Below are 23960 nucleotides of genomic sequence, written 5' to 3'. Positions count from 1 at the left end.
TTAAAAAACAATACATGACAAGACTGGAACTTGTACTGCGCATGATGGCTTCACTTGTCTGCCTTTCAGTTTGAGTGAGGTTAGAACAAAGCTGCCTTCAAGTGCGCTCCAGTCTAGACAAAGGTAATGCTACCTAATGGACAGCCCTCATCCATCATTTTAGTCAATAGCGCTGTCAGCAGCCAAGGGAGATGTCATGGCGCTGTACAAGCAGAGGGAGACAAGAGACTGCAGTGCAAAGAGATAGGGCAGCTATTTGGCCTCTTTTGAATCAACAAAGAGGTAACTTGTTGGGGTTAAAAAGTGAACAACGCCACTGGCTGAAAGTGTATCTGCAGGCTTAATGTGAGTTTTTTTTTGTTGCATAATTGTCTTATTTTAAACTGTGAGAAATGCCCAGGTAGCATGACTGTGTCTCTCTCTGATGGCACTGAGAGTAACCTGCAGTAATTGGACTCTCCTGTCTTTTCACTTGACGTGCAAAGCAATGTGGGGCAGGGTTAGATAGCTCCATTCGACCTGACTGGCACTTTGAGTTGTGACTTTGCTGGCATTTGCTTAAGGATTTACCCTCTCCCTACCTTCATTCCTTCAGACATACTTCAATGATAATATCCTCACCTTGATCCGGACGCTGGTAACAGGCGGGGCCACGCCGGAGCTGGAGGGGCTGCTGGCAGAGGAGAACGCATTACGGGGCGGCTACAGCACGCCACAGACCCTGGCGAACAGGGACAGGTGTCGCGTGGCACAGCTGGCCTTGTACGACGGGCCCTTTGCTGACCTTGGGGTAAGTGACTGATCTTGTCACCGAAGGGCTGAGCACATCTCTTGTCTGCTTGTGTTGTGGGAGCTGGCTTTAGCGGAAGGATTCAGACTAACAGGGACGGCTGATTCAGAGTTGAGATAAGTCGCAGGGAGTGTATGTCCAAAAACAAGTGAGTGCTGTAACAATGAAATGCAGAGTTTTAATCAAATCCAGTCATCCTTAAATAAGTCCCAGCAATATTACATTTCATATTCATACATTCATACAGTATCAGATGTCAGCCATGTAGTTTATGGACTTCACAGTGTCAGTTACAGATGATAGTAGCCCGTAATGATGTTTGAAATGAATGCAATATGAATACAATCCATATAGCAATATGTAATATGAATAACATCTATAAAGAGGTATGTATATTGAATATTATATAGCTGATTTAGTGATCGTAAATTATAATCAGTGTGGTACCATATATTCAGAAATATTTATTTTAGTTTTTAATAGCACAGTACCATTGCATGTTGAGTTGGCAACACTCAACAACACTTCAGCTCTGTAGTTCATAATAAGAAATAGCCGCCCAACTTTAATCAGACCTTTTGTACAGCAAAGATCTTAAGGCTCAGTCTAACCAGAATGTGGCCAAGTTTACCTTTGCGACTTTTGCGTTGCCAGATTATGCTAGACAGCCGGAAACATACTTGTGCAATCAGTGCCAATAGCTCTGTGTGGCTACTTTCTTTCCTCCTAGTTCTCTGCTCACAGTACTGTACATGTAAAAGGGAAATTGTCATCGTTACAGTTTGAGATGGTCAGGTTCAGTGAATCTTCAATACGTGCGGAATGGAGAGAAAACCAAAGTATAGTCTTCTCTTCTTGATTTATATACTGTCAGCTAACAACAGGACAACAGATGCAGACCTCATGACAAGGCTGACTTCATGCGTCACACATTCAGGTGATGATCATGTCTCCACCCCAGAACAATGGCCCTTTAATGTAATGTAAGACTGCTGACTTTCATCTGACTTCCTCAAAACTTCCACACAACTCAGAGAATCACGGAAGGACATGTCCCAATCTATGCATTGATTCCTAAATCTAAAAAGTTCTATTCCCACTTTCCTCCCTTTGGGCACAAAATGTCAACATTATTTCATCAGAAAGAGTAACTGAAGAGGTAAACAAAAGCTTAGAGTTACTTCTCGGCCATTGCTTCGTGTAAATGGTAACATTAGTTTGGAAATCGTTGATGCTAACATTAGCTGATGCATGGTAGGAATTTGGTGATCAAATAAGTGTTTTGCCTTACAAAAGGCCTGATGTCTCTCTGGATTTTCACTTGCCTTTGTCTCTTCGTTTCTGATCAGTCAGTAAGTGGTGAAATAATAACGATTTCATACTTTTTTTTTAACGACTTTCAACCTTGAGCAAAGCATTATGACATTATTCTTTTGCAAAAAATATTTGACCTTACCACTCTGGCCACCATGAATATGGTCTGTTAGTCAGTGGCAGATTTTTTTTTATGTGATTGAATTTAAATGAATTCCAATACAATTATAACATTTTGAATGCTGGTGTTGCCGAGCCTTTATCAACAATCGGTTCAGGATTCCTTTTTATATAACAATTTTTATATTTATTTAGAATGTTGCTTTTGTTAAAATACAGACTGTGCACTATAAAGTTTTATTTTTTGTTTCACTGTCTTGCAGGATGGTGGTTGTTATGGTGACCTGTTTTGCAAAGCCCTGAAAACATACAACATGTTGTGCTTTGGCATCTATCGGTTACGAGACGCACATCTCAACTCTCAAAGCCAGTGTACCAAACGGTAAGTACAGACCTCGTGTCCTTGCATTGAGATGCTAAAAAATAAGCCATTAAAAAAAGGCTTTAAGAACTCACCCTTGCCTACACTAAATTTAGAACCGGCCTACCATCTGTTCCCTCTCTCCTCTAGGTATGTCATAACCAATCCGCCGTATGCGTTTGAGCTGGTGCCCTCAGACCTGATATTCTGCCTGATGCAGTTTGACCACAACGCCGGCCAGTCTCGAACCAGCTTCTCTCACTCTTCACATTCGTCCCATTCCTCCAGCAAAAAAAGCTCCTCCGTCCACTCTATCCCAACCACCAACCGCACCAACCGCAACAAAAGCAGGGACTCACGAGACAAACAAAAGTATGTGCCCCTCTAAAGCTCTCTGACTGTCTTTGTCCGTGAACAGTGCCTGCCAAAAGTTGCTGTGCGTCCTGTGTGTCCTTTTGCAGGGTCCAAAGACTGTAACATGTCTGGATGTCAATGTGTGTTTGTTTGTCTGAATGTGTATGTTTGTTTATTATATGTCTTGGTTTGCATTCTTGTGTGGTTTGCCCCTTGACCACTGCAGGGCAAAGTAGGCTACCACAAAGGGCTTCTGTCTTTACTGGAGGCCGCAATACAGCGAGCACTTCATTTGAGTTTCTTTCAAACCATTGGTTGGTGACGTGATTCTGAATTTTTCCATACTTCTACCTTTTTTCACACCAAGAACTACAGGAAACTTTGACCACATTTTTAAGTTATTCCACCATTCTTGAGTAGCAGAGTAATTTATTAATTTTGAATTACATTTTTTTGCGTCTACATGTAACACAGTCTTTCTTGATTTTCACTGTCCACAAAAGGCCCTTCTTTGTTTTAGAAACTCACCCAAAAGCCCTGTTTAGTGAAATCAAGATAACTGAATCAACCAATAATATTTTGTTTATTGTAAGCTTTGAGACATACACACTTGTCTAAGATGGCTATGTTTCTTCAACTGAGATAAATTCGGTGTCTAGTGTTGGGCCCTTAAAGCAAAAGACGCTAAGTTTTATTAATACTTGTGTTAATTCTCACCTCTGTGATAAAAAGTCATGAGGTCTCTCCTACTTATAGAATTTCAAGTTTTGCTTTGTTGAAACTTGTTCTTTTCTTTAAATCAAAGCTGAATCTTGAACTGCACTTTATATTACATGTCTTAAAATTTCATATTGTGTCTCTGAAATACTGAACACCATGTCCTCTTAATGCCTTTTGATTTCCATCAACATTCAAATGCTCTACTTGTTATTTGCCACCATGAACTATCAATTATGTCAAGATAAGTGCAAGTTGAAGATGTTACAGTCATCAATAAAGTTGCACCATCATTATAATAACATTGTCTTCAAATGTGAATGTCACAGTTCAGTGTTATTTCATATTTGTTAAACTTTTTTCAAGTCATTTTAGTCAGTTTGGCTACTGAACAACCCATGTATTCTTCACAAAGTGTCACAATGTTTACTGGAGGTAATGGTTCAAATACGCAAACAGGACTGCATCATCAGCAAAAAGGCAAAGAACCAGTCCTGAAGTCATCAAACCACACCATGAATACTCCTTAGCAACATCTGTAGATTGTTTTCTGCAAGCTCCATTGACCTCTGCAGTATCGTTTGTCTTGGTTGTTCCATAAGCTGGGTGGAATCCATGTTGATCAGGAACCCCTCATCCAGCACACAGACCTAAGATTTGAGCATACCTTCCAATCCCCTACTTCAAACAGGGGAACTGTACTTCAAACAGGGGAACCATAGGCACTGTCCCAAAGTGAGACATGACAGTGAAGATGCGCATTCAGAATCTTCTGCAATGAGCAAGACCAATAATGTTGCCTCCTCATGAGATTTTTATTTGAGTTTTTGATTTCCTTAACATTTCCTTCAACAACTCAACATGAGCTTGAGTTGAGTCGAGCTGAGAACAGTCTGTTATTCAAACTCCCTCCACATCCATGTTTTTGGACCTGCAATCATAGAAGCTACAGTCCTCCTAGCCTTGCGATGTTTGTCTGTTAACTCAGAATTCCACTGAGCCAACGGAGGCCTGAAAAGCCTCTTTAACCATTGGTGTTCAGTGGCGGGCTCTGCAACAGGCTCCAGCAACATCCTGGCAGTAATTCTAAATGAAGCAGTTTCTGCAATGGATGCTTTAGACATGGCCTCCAGTCACCCTCTGGATGCAGGAAAACATTTCTCCAGTCAGACTTTGTGGAAAGTTAGCCAGATGTTTCCAATTCAACATCGCCTTTTTTCATCTGGTCATCTAAGATATACATTAGCTGACCAAACAAAGTCGAAGATTGGTCTTTGGTCTAAGGTGTTCTGGAGACAATGACAGTCCAATACGCACACATGTTTTGTTTTGACACTACTCAGGTTATGATCAGGCAGGCAGATCCTTCTAGTAACCCCAATCCAGTCTTCATGTGTCACCCTATATAGCAGCCAAACCAGAGACTTCAGGGCAGCTGTAAATTGCAATCCAATGTTTGCTGTACAGGCTTTAACACACAAAGAAAAGCAATGCATTCACCATTTCACACACTGGTGGCGAAGGCTACCGTGCAAGGCCCCACCTGCTCATCAGGACCAATAACAACACTCATACACACACCCACACACCAATGGAACAGCCAACAGGAGCAATTTGGGGTTCAGTATCCAGCCCAAGGACACTTTAACATGTTGATGGAAGGGGATGGAATCACACACCTTCTGATTAGGCTCGGCCATAGCCAACCCAACAAACCTTAATATTTGCAGAAAGTTGTTATGTTGTGGCAGTGCTCTAACTTTCGGGGAAAACTCAGATATAGCAGTGCCCAGCCGGAGGTCGTTGAGTATCACCAATCCCACTAGCTACTAACCCTGGACAACTCCAGAAAAGGAAAGAACCCAACCACTATCTGTGGTTGGATGTGATGAATTTAAATGGCCGTAACTCATTGCAGACAGGAAGTAGGTTTTGGCCAAAAATCATGTCCAATATGAGTTAGTAAGCATTATTGTCTGTCAATTGCAAATATCTAACTATGTTTCATTATTAATACATTGTGAGGATTTTGCAGAATCGGTGCAGGTATGAATTCTCCAAGCATTTTCTGAAATATTTTTGCTATGGGCGAATATTCACATTCAAATATTCTTTAATTGTTCATTCAAAAAAAGAATGAGCACATGTTACGTTTTCCCAGCTGCTGAATGAATACTACAAGCATTCTATGGTTAGTAATTGGAAATATATTTTTTTTGTATTAAGTTGCTGCGCCCTTTTGTTTTTTTTATTATATAAAATATATGGTATGCTGACTGCATGCTGCTCAATGGGTTTTGAATGACATCTGAAACATGGACATCATCCTTCCAGCTGCATAAGGCATGGATTCAATATGGCTGCTTTACACATGCTACAGATGCACAGTAACGGCACCTAAAAGATTTTCTGACATGATACATGTTCTGTTTTTCTTTAGCTTCTGTTAAGTTGTCGGTCGCACCCTACTGTTTAACCTACTCTACATCCATATGTAATGAGAGCATCTGCTGTTTTTTATACCTTCTGATCATCATGCTGTGCACTCTCTGTTATTAATGGTCATATTCCCATTTAGCTTACATTTAGTGTACTACTTTCTTTTTCCAAAGTGCAACAAGGATGAATAGAGTGGGCCAAGGTATGGAAGTGAATGATTATGCATGATGTTAAATAATGCATTGAACACGGTCGTGTCCTTGCTGACATTTTGCCCTCTGAATGAAAGCCAAGTAGTTTAGTGTTTCCAAATGGCTGCATCAGGACCGCATGGTTATGACCTATGCAGTACATCTTACTGTAGGTTTGACCGTAGAATGTGTGACTTAATGGCTTGATGCCACTTCACTTTACTCTGCTGCGAGTGATGTTTGATGTTTTGTTATTGGCAACATGTATCTGCTGGCATTTATTTTAATGTACTATAGAACCACAGCCTTAAGTCATGTTGATGAAAATGCATGACCATGGATATTGCCAACTGGATGAATCACCACCAGCGATATATTATGCCAGACTATCTATTTCCCCTTCTATAAGAAAAGAGAGTTGCATCAAGCCAAAAGCCTGAAGCCCCTCGAAGAGATTAAAACTTGTGAAGTTAAAAGTATTAACTTGTAATTTGGTACAGTGAAACAGAATTTCTTTAACTGGTGATCTGCATGTCTGCTGACCCAACAAACAGCATGCTTCAAAAAACACGAGATAAGTGACGTTACAGAGGTGAAAAGGGACATTGAGGTGATACCTACCTTCCATTAAAAAAAAAAAACACATCCTGGAGCATATTTTTATCATGTCAGAATTTCTTTCTACAAATCCAAACGATTGTTTCTTTTTAAAAAAATGTCCTCCCAAATGTTCTGTGTGCACTGAAAACCACCGAAACTGTAGCATTAACTGTTTCCTGTCCCTCCTCTTTGTCTCTGTATGATTTTGGCTCCTTCTCAGAAAAGACATGGTTTACAGATGAGCCAGAGAATACCCACCTGAGGACCATACAGATCAAGCCTGTGAATACTCTCGCCGTCAACCAAGTCAGTCAGTATAAATCCACGAGCAGCTTGATTCCGCCCATCAGAGAAGCAGAGGACGAGTGCTGAGTGGCGACACTTGAACGCTTTGGACTCCCAGAGGACTCATCGTGTCACACTCGGGAATTCCTTCTCACCTGCGGACACAAATCATCAATTGACGTTAGAAGAGAAGAACCATACTGCTTTCCTCATCAACTCTGCAGCTATAGCTTATTGTACAAGCAGATTTAGAATCATTCATGAAGACAATCATAGTCAAATGTTAGTTTGCGCAGCTAATCTGTAGTGGTGACCAGACTCCATGACTTTTTTTGCTCCATTTTGGGGAATGAGGGTCACTCGAAGAAGAGGATTATTATGATAACTGGATCAAGTTTTGCAATTGTAAAAGTTGCCTTTTTAGCTGTTGATGAACAACTACTACTACTACTGCATTTACTTCACCCAGTGTTGCAGATTTACTCTGTACAGTATGTTAAAAAACGTGTATTTTACATCCAGCTGCGGTCCCACCACAATGGCATTGTTAGTGACTGACTCTCAGTGATTCCTTTGCCATTTGGAGCTAATTCACAACATTTGTGACAGTTAAGATGGCCAGCGTCCATGTGTAAATGGCATTTGGCTCCAGCCTTATCTCTATCCAATTATATTTGTCTTATCTTTGCCTTTTTGAGTCGTTTGTTATCAATGTTTTCATGTCGCTGTTTGGTTGCAATGTCCAAAAACCCCCAGAAATCTTATCGAGTAAAGCTTTTTAAGTGTCTGCAAAGTTTCTCCAGGGATGAAATGTTAGGGGTATTTTTTTTTTCTTGTCTTTTTTTTTTTTGTCCATAGCCAAATATGATAGAGCTGTTTTGTTAACAATAACCAAAAAAATCTCAAATAAAATGACGCCATATAGAGCAACGCCAATGCCGTATGATACGTCTGTAGGGAACAAATGAATATAAAAGCCGCATATCGCATGAAGTGGGCTTCTTTAGGTCCTCCGTTGGCTGTAAGCACTGCCTGACACAGGATTGTCTTGGAGGCCATAAAGCGCTTGTACTGTATGTACTCCATGACCAATCTTAATGCCATCATCAGACACATGTATGCTTTTATTTTGAATTTACTGGAGAAACAGCTCTATCATAAGAAGTGTTTTTTGGCTATTTTTTATGTACCATCTGTGATCAATATCGTACCTGATGTATTCATAAGACAAACGTCTAATGAAACAGAGATTTGTTTCCACTTGGATGAGCTAAGAGTGGTTATTAATCCTGTCTTATTTAAACAATACAACAAAGCTATATTGGCACTGTTGTCACTTTACATCTGAATCAATGAAGGGGAAAGAAAATGTGGAGAGAAAAAAAAACTACACAAGCAATCTATAAAAATCCACAGAGGACGTGTCATAGTCTAGTTGAGGACTCACGTTGCATATGAAAAAGGGAGGTTGTGACATTTTTACTGGCACGGAACATCCAAACAGTCCATCCCTGAGTGCCGGTGATGTGCCAGGCAGTGCTGAAGCCAACGGAGGACTCCAGAAGACCCACTGCTGCGAAAAGAGGCTTCGAGTTGAACTGGATTTACATTTTTTGATTTTGATGCGAGACTGAGAAATTATGCTTTCCTCTTTGCTTTCCACCTGACACCATTCTTTTGAATCTTTAATGAGGCTGTTATTCCCTGGAGATAACTAGAAGCATAGTAAATAATTTGAAGTCTTAAAAAAACAATTTTTTAAATTAGTAGAGCCTGATAGCAATTCATTTTTATGTACTCTTCGATGAAATCTGTAAAGCTTAATGTAAGATATTTCTTTCTAGTGTGTTCCTGTTTGACAGATATTCTTGTTTTACAGTACCTGTGGGGTTGAGACACACTCGGCATTGCAGTCTAGTTTGTATTATTTTTGTGATTTCTTTTTTTTTTGGTTTAGCACATTCACTTGTGGACACAATGACAGTGCTAAGTTGATATTTCTGACTATGTCATATTACCCAATAATAAATACAGTTTATTGTCTTGTACAAATAGGCTTGTACATAAATTGTACATGATTTCATTTTGTATTTTCACAAATTAAAAGCTGATGTATGGTGTTCTACACTGTGTTGTGTCTTTTAGTTTTTGCTAGGGAGTACATGAATGGCCTGGAAATGTGGTCCAGCAAAGAAAACGTCATTACACAGCAGCTCTAGGCCACATTTCACACGTCTGTCTATCAAAGAGCGACTATATATAAAGTATTCTGCAGTGATGATGACATAAGGTGCTTTCTGATTGCCAGACTGATCATGTGACACCTCAGTACACCCTCTGGATAATGACTGATAAAAGCACTCTCCACACTTCACATTCTCACCTTGGGGATGGAGAGGGCCCATCATGTCGCTTGTTAATGATTTTACACCACATGGCACTGTGGGAGACTGTCAGCATGCCAATAATATTTACAGACTAACACCTCGCACAGAGACCGCTGATTTCCCTGATACTCCTGCCAGCGGCAGTGTCACCTTCTTAGTAAACAAACACGTGTAACTATCACACCAATATAGACTCTAATTACCTACCGTATATATCAACTATAAGGAAAATTGTATACATGTGTTTTTCAAAAAGAGTACTTTAAATGTGCTGTGTAAAATTATGACAGAGTCCCCAATAATTAAGCTTGATTATGAACCAATATCACGTGGAAGCTCATAACTGGAACAGTTATTCACTGATTTGTTTGAGAACTGAGAGAGAAGCAAAGACTTGAGTGTAAAATTTAACTGTAGTGTAACCTACTGATATCGAATTACGCTTCCTGCCGCCTAGTTCCCCGGGAAAATAAAACAAAAACTAGCATACTTTCATTGTATTAGAAATATAAATTAAGTATACAAAAGTTATGAAGTGTACATACAGTGTACGAAGTGTATGTAGTATGCTTTTCTTTAAAGTGCATGTTAATTTCACTTCATTATCAGTTTATATATGTATACATGAGTTACTTCTGGAGTTTGTGTTGTCAATTTAAATCCAATTTTTCTTTATACAGGGCCAATTCACAACAAAAGTTATCTAATGATACTCTCCCCTGGACCATACACTTGTGGTACAACAAGCTAACCTGTAAGCTAATCCAATTTGAAAGAAAATGTGATAAAATTGTGACTGCATCTAAAAAAAGCAAATACGTATCCACATTGTTTAAAAGGAAAATGAACCCACAGATAGGATTACAAGCGAATATGAAATTCATATTAATTCAATCAAAAGTGGAAGTACAACACAGTGATGAATGTATTAATCATACATAGAAAAGCCAAACGAGTAGCCTAAAAACAGTCAATTAAAAGATACTTAGAATATTGAATCAGCATTAGCACATTAACACATTCGTCTCAGCCAAGTAGAATTATGGCTAGCTTAATGGCTAGCTTGTCAAGCAAGCAAAATAAGTCAACAAATCGTAAGACACAAAACAACTATATTTAATATGTGAAGAAAATGCTTCAAAACATGGCATTTAATATTTGTCTGGTCAGAAATTTAACAAAAGGCTTGATGTGAAAAAAAACACTTAAACTGTAGCTGCTGTAGAACTGAACCAGCTATTCAACTGAAACAACTGCTGTCTGCAGAACACCGTTTTATTGTTGACAATGTAAAAGCCATTAGAGGGCTTTTAACAAGTGTTTTAAAGGCCCTGTCAGTCTGCTGATGATTCAGAGATCACTGAATGATGTCCTACAGAACAGCAGCAGTGTATAACATAAAGACTTACCATCAGAGCGACCTCTTGTTGCAGCCATTATGTCATTCTCCATTGAGACTTAAATTAGGGGAGGTGAAACTTGATTAAAACTGAGTAACATGTGATCAGAGTTCAGTAATCAAAATGTATCTTGGCTACTGTCGGCTCTGAAAACTGCAGTCGTCTTCGGTAACTACATGTAGCGACCGGCTCACGCTGGGCTGTGCCGCACACACACATACAAACACACATGTCCATGGTTTCCTCTAGTCTGAACACAACTCTTGTCCAGCTGCACAGGCTTGGCTGGTGATAATAGTTTCCATGACAATGCGGCACTCCAAGTGCATCAATGCCAGCCTGGATAAACAGTGATCCTTTACCAAAACAAGGGGGTCATTACGGCAGCTTGTCAAATCAATGTTGAGAGTGTCCTCGCTGATTAAGGCGTCCCCTCTCAGTCCTGACACAGTGTCAATACTGGCTGGCCTGTGGCGGCACACTCCCATGATTGGACTGAAATGCCTATCAGTCAGGCAGCTGAGCTGGACTAATGATTCCCTGTGCTGCCTATTAGAGTGACATGACAATTTAATCCTGTGGGCCAGGCAAGGAAAAAGTGACCTTGGTGCTTTATATTGAGGCTGAGGTAAATTGACAAGAGCAGATAAATCTTTACCTTGGGCTATTAACAGAATTAAAGAACAACAAACAATGGCAGAAGCTCCTCTTTTTTTTCTGTCTGCCTTTCCAAACACAGTTTCACAAAAAGAACCTTTTAATTTAAAGTATTCTAGCAGAAAAAACAACAACCATAAATTATGACTGCATCATTAAAACATATGTATTTGTATCATATCCTGTCCACACTGGTGCGATCGATCCAATGCTAAGAACAACAAAGAGTCAAATAAAAAGCCATGGGTTGAATTCTTCTACGTTTTGCTGTCAAGCCGGAATATTGAAAGTGGATATTGCTGGAAGCTCAAGGTTTTTCAGATGTTCAAAGCCATTCCAGCATGGCCCCGGGGCAAGGTATATTGCCTTGGACATCTATCTTAAGGCTATGAGAACATTGTCTACATGGTTGGAAAAAGGCCATGTGTTTACACAGATGTTTCAAGCTTTTAGCACACAGATCTTCCTGTACCGAGCCGCACCACCATCTTTTGTGCCAAGGGCCATATACATTTTGCATTAGTTTACCCTTTGATACAGAAATGAAGGCGGGCAGGAGGGCTTGTAGACTCGCACGCAGTGTGGAGAAAGAGAGTAAGGATTCTCGGTGCTGCTACTTGAATATTTCTCTGAATCTGATTTAAATTGAGGAAAACTTTGCTGTTCACATTTCCATCATTACTGCTACATTTGTTCCTGTTTTTTTTTTTTTTTAATAGTTGCTGCATCTCAACATTTCGACTAAAGGAAAGAAAACAAATGGCAAAAAGATAAGAATTTCATGCCCGTTTGTGAGGAGAGATTGCCAGCACTGGGAGGCAATTTGCCCGTGAGGCACAGTTGCCGCACTGACCCTTTATGTTCCCTGTAAAGGTCATCATTTCCCTTTCTTTTGTTTCACTCCATGCATGCATAAATCAAAGCTCTCGGCTATTTTCATCTTTGAAGTGGGAAATACCACTCATCAAAAAACAAAACGTAACCTGTATAACAATAGAATTACTGCTACTTTGATAAAATACCATCTGTTGCTCTTGTCAGGTGCAAATGTTTCGGATAAAAATGCAAAATGTTAAACACATTTTTGTCGGTTGTTTGAAGACATAAACGCTCGCGGTGAAGGTAATTCTGTTCAGCATCAGTAATCAGTGTTTTGTGTTTTGCCAAATTGTAATCTCGCACACTGAAGAACAGCCCCTCGTTCGCTTCTGTGCAGAAGAAATTAGCGGTAACAAACAGCAAACAGATGGCACTATCCCATAACATCACTTCTGAGCCCCAAGTTGTAAACATGATTTACAATTTGCAAGATATTATTTACCGTGATTCATGTTTCTGTCAGTTCCACACTGGAGGTTAATAGAAATGCCAGCATGCTCGCTGATTTACTTAGTAAAATTTTCATCCCAAGGTTCAGGTTCAGAAGATTGGAGTCAGAGAGAGTTACAGGATTCATGCATTATGCAGAAGAAGCTGACACGACCTTCAGCCATCACGGTCTTCTCTGTATATCACACTGGGCTTGACCCTCCCAAGGCCAGAAAGAGCATTTGATATATTTAACCACTACTGCCGTTAAATTACTCACATTCTTTAAGAGCCAGAGACATTTTATGTAGCTCGCAACACCGAGGCAATATCATTTTGATTAAAAGTGGTTTCACACGCTGTATTTGCCTTTTACCGCAGGTGATGCTTCGGCAATAAGTGAGGCATTCATAAGTCAAAAGCAAACTAAATCAACACATAAATCTCCTGCATGGCCCCTTCTTGATTTTTATGCCTCCCATTATGGCCTCGCCATATGTCGGCCATATGTAGAAATAAAGCAGGAAATCTGCTCCTGCTGTTTGATACCCAACACATCATAAAATGATAGGAAATAAAGTGCTGTTTTAGAGGGTGAGGTCCATTTTAATATAATTGGCTTTAGAATTATTTATGACATTAATTGCCACATTATCGACTGGCTGTCAGCTCCTTGGGCTCGCAGTCCATTCTTCTTCACAAAGAGCGCCAGCTCAGCCTAAAGTAGACTGACAAGCTAATTATACCATCTTCCTTCTTAATGATAAATGTCACTAATGTGAAGCTGGCCCAGAAATAAGACTCCTTAGTCACCTCGACCGCAAAAGTCTCCCACTCCAGCCAGGATCTTTAGATAGAGACGCTTCACTCCGCTTCATTTCCTCCTGAATCAAGTTAGCTTAAAGCCCCAAATTGTAAAATTGCTCTTGTTAGGTCATGTGTATTATCTATTGAACACTTGACTCACACTTTTTCTTTTATATTTAAGGTGCCAGTATGCTTCATAAGAACGGCGGAACATCTTTGCAAAGCCCTCCAGATGGCAGAGCTGCGGTGGACTTTCCTCTGACCGTCTCGCAAGTCTATCCAAACCACTAATGCACACTTGTTAATAAACTCCATTCATTACATGGTTTATAGTATCTGCATTTTGTCACGCGCACAAGTGTTTTGTGGCGAACATCACAAACATCTTCCGCCACTCCACTCCTCGGAATGTTTCGTATGAATTCCCCTTTTAATGATGCTGTTTACAAATTCCGACTTCACTTAGGATGCATCCTGACAACAACGAGAGCTGACACATACCAAACTTGGTATGTCCCAGAGCCATCTTCAATGGCCGGGCTGCTGTCATCTCTACCTACATCAGTGGCAGTGTCTCAATGGTAGTGCGACACATGTCAGAAACTTTTAAACGTCTGCTCTTTTTAGCAGAGCGCTCCCGCAGCCCCAAAGATGGCATTTTATGTGTATTAATGTATGTACGAATACTGGCCGGCCGCGTTTAGTGGCAATATTGGCTTAGTGTCAAGTATGAAGCTTGTACTTTATTATGATTCTGAGGCTCGGTTGAACCCTCCAGATCAATAAACTCAAATTTTCTTGACACATGGGCTTTTTATCTTTTTTTTTATTATTTGATAAATTCCCGATAATTAATGACATAATTACTCCCGCAGCTCAGTCAGGCGGCTATCAGTGGAATAAAAATTCAGCCGTGCGCTCGGATGTTTGAGGGGAAAGCCATCTCTGGTGATTGCACACGCCTCGCGCAGCCAGACACACATCCGAACTTTGACCTTCTTTGATCAGCAGTTTTGGCAAGGCAATCCATCATGGTGCTCTTACTGTCAGAAGAGGTGCCTGGCTGCAGCTGTGTGTCACTGGCTAAGAGGGGCTGCTTAAAGGCAATCATGTCAACCTCCATGCGACTGCTCAGACTCCCAGATTGAAGGAGGACTTGACAGGGCCAGAAGAGTCAGCTGAAGACACTGGAGGGCTGTGTCTGATTGCTCCGTGGCCACAAAGTGACGGCTGATTTTATCTACAGCGAACAACCGTCTGAATAAACTCAAAAACGGTGGAAATTCAACAAACGAAATACCCCGACCTCTGTGCAAAACCGCGATGGAGTCATACAGCGTGAGTAAGGATTGGGCTCTGTTTGAGCTAAAATTCTGTTTTTAATTGAAAATCGCTTTAAAACTACATAAATCACATTTCCATTCATGACAAAAATCCATTACCAGTGATCTAAAGCTGCTCTGTTTAACATTACAAAAAGACAGGATATGAACAATTTTTCAAGTCTGACCTTCAAAATATGTTACTGCCTTCAGGACATTGTCTAGACGGACAGATTGAATACTCTTTAAACAGAACCGCTGGCTGACGACGGTGTGCTGCTGAGCCATGACTTTAACATAAACTTTGCAATTAGAAGAAATGTGAAATTATTTTTCAGGCGAAGGTTTCAGGGTGAGCTGACGTGACACAAACACGCCAAAGACAACAAAACCAAGGGGGGAGTAAAATATATTTACAAGCCCAGAAAAAACCGGTGGATGAGGGCAGAAAATTACATGGTTGAATAGCGCTGATGTGTACATTATTCGGAGGAAAAAAAGTCTGGGTTCATGTGCATAAAGACCTCCAGGGCAGGCGGTTAGGTTGACGCCTTGAACAAAATACCACGTGTCAGAGAGCGGAGAATGTAGATACATCGCGGTGTAAATAAGGCGAGCGGTGAGTGATGCACCAGCTCCACTGCCAATGATTTCCTGATAGCTAGCGTATTCCCCGTCACCGACTCTGAGAGCATTAATGGCAAAAAACGGGCCTGACTTTCCAGACAAAGGAGCTGAGTGATGGCTTGCTGACTGCAGCTCCGAGTGTGCAATAACATGATGTGAAAGGACATTGTCAGGAGCCGAGGAGACGGGCCCAGATTGTACATAGTGACAGAAAACAGAGATGAGGACAGAGATACTGGTGCCATATTAGTGGCCGGCATATTCAAACACCATCCTTGAGTCTAAGCAAACTTGACATCACCTCCAATGGCTTCAAAGTGTTCACTCCCCTCCACCACCACCACCTGCCCCCCACCTCTCTCTCTGTCTGCAGCCAGCTTTCCCCCTCTGATGTGTCTCCAGACTCTTGCTCTCGCTCTTATGTAGAGAGTTACCAGCAGGCCTGTTCTGTCAGGACGGGAGGATAGGGGCGCCGCGGCCCGCGGATACCCTCAGTCAATCTACATTTGGTCACCGCGCCGGGAAGTGTGCTCATTTTTTCCGATATCTGAGCTACTTGAGGTGATCCGAACACTGAAGTGTGAGGAGCTGTCACCTTGCATAAAGCTCTGCGCCAGTGGACGATGTGTGGCTCCTGATATGCTAAGAGGAAAGGGGGGGTGGAGATCGCTCTAACCTGATAGGCTGCGGGGGACACCGGGGACCCTATAAGAGAGACGGGGGAATGTATTCCGCTCTGTCCGCCTGGGGACTGGAGGTCGGCAGGAAAGGAGGCAGCTCATCACAAGGACCCCCTGCAGACTCTGGACAAATTTATGCTGTTACGGGGCCAAACGTGGGGGGACATGTATCAAAATATCAACAGAGAGGAGCACCGACAATCATCACTTCATTTAGATGAGAAAAAAGAGCACAGTTAAAGCCTACACAAGATGATTATTTACTTGTTAAAGGTGCATTGTGTAGTTCTGAGGAAGAGGAAGAAAGATCTTCATTAACTGATCAGTTTAGTGCTTAAATAGACTAAATAAAAAAAATGACTTTAAAGGACAATACAGTTTGATATATATTTGGCGAACCCCAACAATTCTCTACAGTAGTTTCAAACAGTGTTCTGGGGACCTTTTTTTCTTGATTATTCAGTTATTCCAAAAAAAAAGAAAGGAAAAAGTCTGAGTTTGTTTTATTTCCTTATTAATATTGTAAATGTTAAAATTCTGAGTTAAAACATTTTTCTGCAACACTGACTGGAGCTGTTTGTTTGAGTGTTTTTGCTGGAAGGTGTGCTGTAAGCCGGCCCGGTGGCAGTGGCCGACACTACAGTTTGCACTCTACAGGCCATTAACAGTTCACCCCACCTTCTCCAGCAGGGCAGCAGCTGGGGGAAAAAAGAAGCATGCAGCAGCAGCGGTGCAGGATCACACGGGCACAAAAAAAGGAAAAAAAAAATACATGTCTAGAGGCAGGGAGGCTAGAGCACGCCCCGAGTAAAGTTGGCAGCTGTGCGGCTGTGTGTGATAAAGTGCAGCTCGCCGTAAATACACTCTGGGGCTCCCTGCACAGCTGGCGACCGTAGGTTACAGTTCTGAAAGATGGAGTGCAGGAAAGGGATAGTGGGAGGACGAGACAGATGAGAGAAACGCAGAGCTTGCATCTACACATCATCTGTCTGAGGTGGAGAGGGGAGATCAGGGCCACGGTTATGAGAACAAGGAAGAGGAGAAGGGTAAGGTGGCGTTATCGTGTCAGTGCGAGAGAGGCGAGGAACACACTCACCTGATATTCATGGGCATCTGTCGACAATTAAAGAGGCATTAGCATGGAAGCAATTTGGGCACTGTAGAGTATGCTGGTACAGGATAGCTAATAAAAAACACTGTTCATCTTTTGTGCGCGTTGCAATCTTGCATTTTAATAAAAACCCTGTATCAGTGATCGAATGTTACTAAGAATATTTTGTCAAATACTGCACCCAAGTACAATTGTAAGGTACATGTACTTTACTTAAGTACGCCTGTTTTCTACTACTTCATAGTTCCACTCTACAACATTTTGGAGACAAATCTTGAATGTTTTACTCCACTACATTTATTTGTTATTTTCTATCAAAGTAAAATGTAACACAATATCTTAATCAAAGGGAAGAAACCACAAAGATATTCAAAATACGTCAAAAACAATGACAGGAAGACAAAATCGCATTCACTTTAATGAACGTTTTTATACCGCAATCTACTTTTTTGGCTTTCAGGGTCATTTAAACGACAAAATCAAGAATGTGACACATGTGACTAGCTATCGGCTGAGATCAGATTAATCAGCAAGGGTTAAAGATCTATTACTAATGCAAAAACACTTTGCCTCTTAATATAAATGATTGCTGCTTTTCTTTGTCATTTATGATATTAATCAGGATTTTTTTAGACTAAATGATTAATCAATTAATCGTAAAAGTTATGATAATGAAAGAAATCCTTAGTTGCACACTTACACTTGAATGAGCTAAAATGCTGACACCGATTTCATTTTGTTTGACATATTTTATCATATACAATAATAAACATCAGTATCTAGCCATAGTTTTAAAGTGTTTACAATAAATTAGTTTCTAAACAGCTGAAATATTGTATTTTATCCATAAATCTGTTTGAACAATAACAAAAGTTCGTAGTTTGACATAGTTGATAAACTGTAATATAATGGTGACTTTTGTTTACATACAGTAAGAGATGTCAAGGCAAGATAAAATGCAAAGCTAAACTTACTAACATTTCGACATAACTAGGGCATGTAATACTTAATGAAATGTTCCTGTGGCCTGCTCAATATTTATATACAGTACATATTTCATCACAGATTACACAAAACAACCAATAAGAGTGGACTGAAGTATTAGTTTAGATGATAAATCATTTATTTCCACTGTTGTTTCTGCTGATATCCTCCCGCTCCCAGAGGAAACATGGAGGCACAGCTGATAAAGTTATGCAGACATTTATTTTTCACTTCTAGTGATTTAGCGTGACTGTGCTTGTCACCATGATTTAGAGGAGGATGCAGTCTGCATTCTGTTTATTGTGACCAAACAAGTGCAGCGCCTGCACGCTTTCAACTTCAGGGTTATTGATTAAAGTTTTAAATGCATGCCATATTACCCAGGGACTTCTGGGAGATTAATTTGCTTCAACGTTCATCTGTGATTCATTAGGCGCTGAGAAAGCTCAACCACAAGGACTCCGTCTTCAGAGGAAAGGCCATTTTTCATGGTGGAAGGCAAGCTAGATGCTTAAAACAGTTACATACAATAGATTTCATGTTGTAAAGAGGATTCAGCACAAAAGTGAGGATGATTAGGTTGGAAGTTCAAAGAATCAACGTTTTTTGTTAACTTTTTATGGGATAAAAGTTGAACAACATCAGATCTAATTACTGTCAACATTAAAGGGAAGATAAACTTCTAAATATGCCCGTATTTAAATATCACTTGTATTTTAATTGTTGACCAAATGATCACGTGCAATGTGAAAGGTGTCACTCACAAAATCCTGCTCACTGTTTTGGTTTTTACAGCACACAGACGAAGCTAGCAGCGACCTGGCGAGCACAGTCAAACATCTGGCAGCTCAAGACATACATTTTCCTTGTGGAGACCAAGACAGAGCTACTGCGAAGACGGAGTCGATATTAGACTTACTAGTGTCTTCTTTGGGTTTTAATGACAGTTGGCAAACCGATTTCTAAATCCATTGCCGCCATCCACCGCACTGGAGCAGCAAAAAAACAACTACAACTTGTCCCGAAGAACTTCATATCATGGCTCCACTGCCCAATCACAACTGCACAGACTCTAGCTCTGAATAATATCACTAGCACAATATGGCAGCACCATATCCAGGATATTATAACTTCATGTTTGTAGAGAAGGAAGAAGTGGAGGTGCATCGTACGATTTCATATATCTATAAGTGGTTGGCTCTAAAAAATATACAAGGCGGGACAGAACTTCTCGGTTCTCATTATGAGAATTCTAGAAACATTAATGCAAATCAATAGAAATCAAGCCTTAGAACATAACTTGGTACAGTATGTTGTTCACTCTAGATGTCTAGATAAGAGTATTACAGTAACTGTTAATGCGGTTGTGTCATATTTTTAAGTATATTATTGTTTTTGGTGGCCTTCAACACCGTTCCACTCCAGCCCTACATCACCGTGGTCTAAATGTGACCAGCCCGACAGAATGAGGTGAATCCATATTTTAACACCTCCGCAGTCATGTTGAACATATGGCCTAGTTTGGTCTAGAACAACAGCAGGGCAGAAAAATACAGATGTTTTCTTAGACAGCAGCGATTCTAGCTGACAAAGAAATGTAAAGAGGACTTCAGAAGAAATCGTTGGATATGGAAGACAAGCCCCTTATTTTTTTGTTTTCTAACAAATAGAGTTTTAAATGTTCGTTAAAATCACAATAGTGTCAACGCGTCTGTGGATTTATTTTTTCTGTGAAAGAAAAGCTGAATAATAGATTGACCTGAGTAACAGGGAACCAGTGGATCAAAGGCCTGAATATGACGTAAGGACTTTGGCTTTCTATTACAGTAAGTGCTAATTTATCAGGGCAACGTGTCTCTAGTTATTCTGGCTTCTATGCAAGTCATGAACAGAGTATAACTCATTGAAACTTGTTCATAACTCATAAATATCTTTATCCCACAACAAAAGAAATGGTGCTTGGATGTGAGAGCCTCAGCTGGGGAGATATTTCATGACTTGATTTCATGAAAAAATAACAAATTGCCATCTCGAGACAAAACAGGAAATAAGAAATCTGCCTGTGAACATGAGAACTGAGCTGGCTGTGTATGAAGGCATGTTGTGTCCTGGGGCTTTGGGTCAGCAGTCAATTAAATTATCACACTAAACTGAAAGACTTTTAAAATCCCCTTAGTGAATAATGGTTGTCAGACACTCTGTATCCTCCATGATGTTCTGTAAAAAAGGTTGCAGCAATGGGATTAGGGCTTGATCCTCAGCTACTGCTGTGCCCAGTCTAAAATGACTATCCTCTTATCTCAAGGCAACAGAGCTACATTATGTTATGTACCGACTTCGTCAAGATAGAATGGGTGTCATTGAAATTAATTTAATCTTCCTTAAATTAGCTTCTGACTATGAGCTCTCGCAGTCAGAATTTATGTCCTCCAGAATTCAATTTCCTCCGTGGTGTGATATGCTTTTATCAGTTGGTAAGTATTCGGTGGCCTCCAATAATGAGAGCTGTCACGGAGACCAGAAGCAGATAGTGTTTGATGGCGACCATCTTGCGACCACTGGAAGTGTCGCCCACATCTACAATCTGAAAAACATAAAGACTTGAGGGTTCCCAGACATTACACAGCAGCCCTCGCTAAGGCAACAGCAATTTCAGAATCACATGCCGATCAATCTGGAACCACTTTAATCCAATTACTAGTCATTAGACTCTTGGAGTGTATCAGCCTTTGATTCATGGCTGCTGGATTGAAAGAAAAGGGCATCTGATGTTGAACATGTGTTGAGTCACAACAACGAGATAACAGCCTGGAAAGACGCCTTTCAACTCGTTCCCACACAGGCTCTTGCATAGAATTATACAATAAATCAATTAACTGATAAAGCTCTTTTGGATGTTTACTGGATGTTTAACTTGTTGAAGTAATAGAGATCATTTAAAAAGATTGCTATCAAACTATAGTGGAATAGGCTCATGTAGAATTGACACCAGCCAATGATTAGTCAGTTGATTGATTAATCAAAAACTAATGAATACCTACAACGTTTCAAGTCATTTATCAAGTCAAAAGGCTAGTTTTCAGCTGTGTGACTAGCTCAGTGTTGCTGCACAATAGCATGCATCATGACATTAGCACCATCTCAGTTTACCATGTTGCATGCCGAGATGTGTTGAGTAGGACTGGACACAAAGTATAGATGAGGCTCATGGGAACGTCATCAGTTTTTCAGGGATCGGTAAAGTATGGTAAAAGACAACACCGGCCGCGCCACCCTGATTAGAAAAATTATCATAGAGATGTGAAACCAGCTTATTACGACCAATATTTACGTTTCTCGATAGCCAGCGACCTCCAGTGGCTGTAGTAATTATTACAGCAGCGAAGGAGGTAGTCAGGCTAAGTAGTGTAAAGAGCGTCAGTGTAAAGAGGAGGTCTGAGGTGATTAGTCAGACCAATTAAGCACAGGACAGTATGGAGGTATGTTTGTAACTGAAGTTACGTAAGTAACATAGTTTGGGCCAAACCTCAATATTTGTCTGAAGCTAACCAAGTAGTCTTCTTGCCTTAACTCAGCAATGAAGGCTATGACACTGCAACAGTCTGGTTGTATTGGGAACAATGATATATATTGTTTTGAGAGTCACTCGCCCTATTCAGGTGTTCGGGTGTAAGGATAGTTTGGTCTGGCAAAAGTATCTGCTGTCGTACCACCAGTTTACAGAGTAGTGTCTTTCCTCTGGCTGTGAGACTCTTGAACTCTTGAATATGGAGATAGATACATGGTTCCTGCCTCTTTCATGTAAAGCTGCCATGATTCATCAATTAATCAATCAGCTGTCAACTATACAATTAATCCTATTAACTATTTTGATAATTGATTAATCGGTTTGAGTCGTTTTGGAGGAAAAAAAGTCATAATGATCTGAGTGCAGCTTCTTAAATTTCTTATTTCTTTACTCCTCTATGAAATAAACACAACATTGACATTTTATATTGGCCAAACAACTACAAAGAAATGATCTTCAGTGTATATTCAAACTATATATCTTTCTGTTGTTAAGGTTGAATAATTAAACTGAAGAGTCACTTTGGTCTTTTGGATCTTGACGGACATTTGGCTTATTTATCTTGACATCATTTTAATGAAAACAGTTTATTGAATAATGAAAAGGGGAGGATTAATAGATAATGAAATAAAGCTTCCCCGGCCATTAAACGCTGGAACGTTCTGAGAAAAGACTGAAAATCTTCCTCCGCCAAATATACCAAAATCCATTGCATAAAAAGAAAATAAGGGAGCGACTTCTACCTGACAATTTGACAGCGGAGACAGTTATGCATTTTGAAGCCATATAAGCTCTGCCGTGGGTTCCTTTCACCAGAAAAATCCCAAATGTCACTTCCTACCTGAGATGTTAGGTGCCCACCCGGCTGTCTGGTCCCCATTATTACTTTCATCTCATCTCAACTCCTGATGCTTAATAAGCAAGTACCTGAGGGGTCCTGCCTCCATCTCTAAACTCTGATTTGATGTGGCAAGGAGACAGAAAACAGGGACGAAGGGGGACAGAAATAAAAGAACAAGGGATCAAAATAACTGTGCCTGGCTGGCTGACTGGAGTGGGGCCCATCAACACCAATAACCGTTAGCTGCGAACACGTGTGTCACAGCGAGACAAGTGTCATATCACTCAGCCCACTGCTTCATTTGACTGGAACACATCAATCACTCAGGAGAATCCACACAGACGTGCTGAGATAGGCCTCACCTCTGGCTCCCTCATTACATTGCGTCAGTGTTAGTGAAACCTTGGCCTGTCAGGAATAAAAAGAGTCTCTTTTGTCCAGTTGTTTCTATCAGCGGCAGGGGCGAGAATGCAACAGCGCATGGGAATCTCGCAGCTATTACATACATGTCAATGTGTTAGGCGTTTTTAGCTGACCTCACCGCAAACCGAAATGCAAGGCGTCTGCATGGCTGCACACGTCGGCGCCTGTGAGCCTCAGTGCAAATTACTGATGACAAAGACGCGTTCACCAGTATGACAGGTTCAAGCTTTATGCCTGCAACAGATTGTTGTCACTGCTGATCACACTGTCGACCATTTCCTTTCCCTTTTTTTTGTTGATCCCAAATATTTCAAACAACACCTAAACCCAGAGGAATCCTAGTTTTATTCAAGCTATCGGTGTGTTTCATTTGATCACCAAGTTCTGCGATAAAATATCTGCTGTAAAAGACTAAATATCTATAAAATGTGTCAATTAAATAAAACATTAAGTGTTTTGCAGAGATACGTACTAAAGTTAGCATGCTAAGCAGCTAGCACCGGTCTGTCCTTTCTCATTTAACCACTATAAGCTCCCAGTCTGGACCACTTACTGCACAGCTAACTGAGCTAAAGAGTTATTAGCTACATTTAGCAGCAATAAATGATTACTGTGGTGATCTGCAGCTCTCTATTTCTTTGGAGAATGAAGGTGATCATTCTTACTTGTTGCAA

The 23960-nt window shown here is 40.5% G+C and overlaps 1 protein-coding gene across 20 annotated transcripts in view; it reads left to right on the top strand.

Annotated features, from left to right (window-relative positions):
- Window positions 1-9296, top strand: part of LOC115571000 (calcium-activated potassium channel subunit alpha-1) — a 97051-nt gene extending 87755 nt beyond the window's left edge. For 9 of the 20 annotated variants that reach the window (XM_030399944.1, XM_030399956.1, XM_030399961.1 and 6 more), the window contains 5 exons: window positions 596-790; window positions 2488-2606; window positions 2736-2957; window positions 6269-6297; window positions 7107-9296. In XM_030399944.1, the coding sequence (XP_030255804.1) occupies window positions 596-790; window positions 2488-2606; window positions 2736-2957; window positions 6269-6297; window positions 7107-7258 (717 nt within the window). In that variant the 3' untranslated portion in view covers window positions 7259-9296. Of the gene's footprint in view, window positions 1-595; window positions 791-2487; window positions 2607-2735; window positions 2958-5791; window positions 5848-6268; window positions 6298-7106 lie in introns of all 20 variants that reach the window. The other 11 variants (XM_030399960.1, XM_030399959.1, XM_030399958.1 and 8 more) reach the window with 6 other exon arrangements.
- The last annotated feature ends 14664 nt before the right edge of the window (window positions 9297-23960 follow it).

This window comes from Sparus aurata, chromosome 20 (assembly GCF_900880675.1).
Source record: "Sparus aurata chromosome 20, fSpaAur1.1, whole genome shotgun sequence".
Classification (NCBI taxonomy): domain Eukaryota; kingdom Metazoa; phylum Chordata; class Actinopteri; order Spariformes; family Sparidae; genus Sparus; species Sparus aurata.
This window is presented reverse-complemented; position numbering and strand designations above follow the sequence as displayed.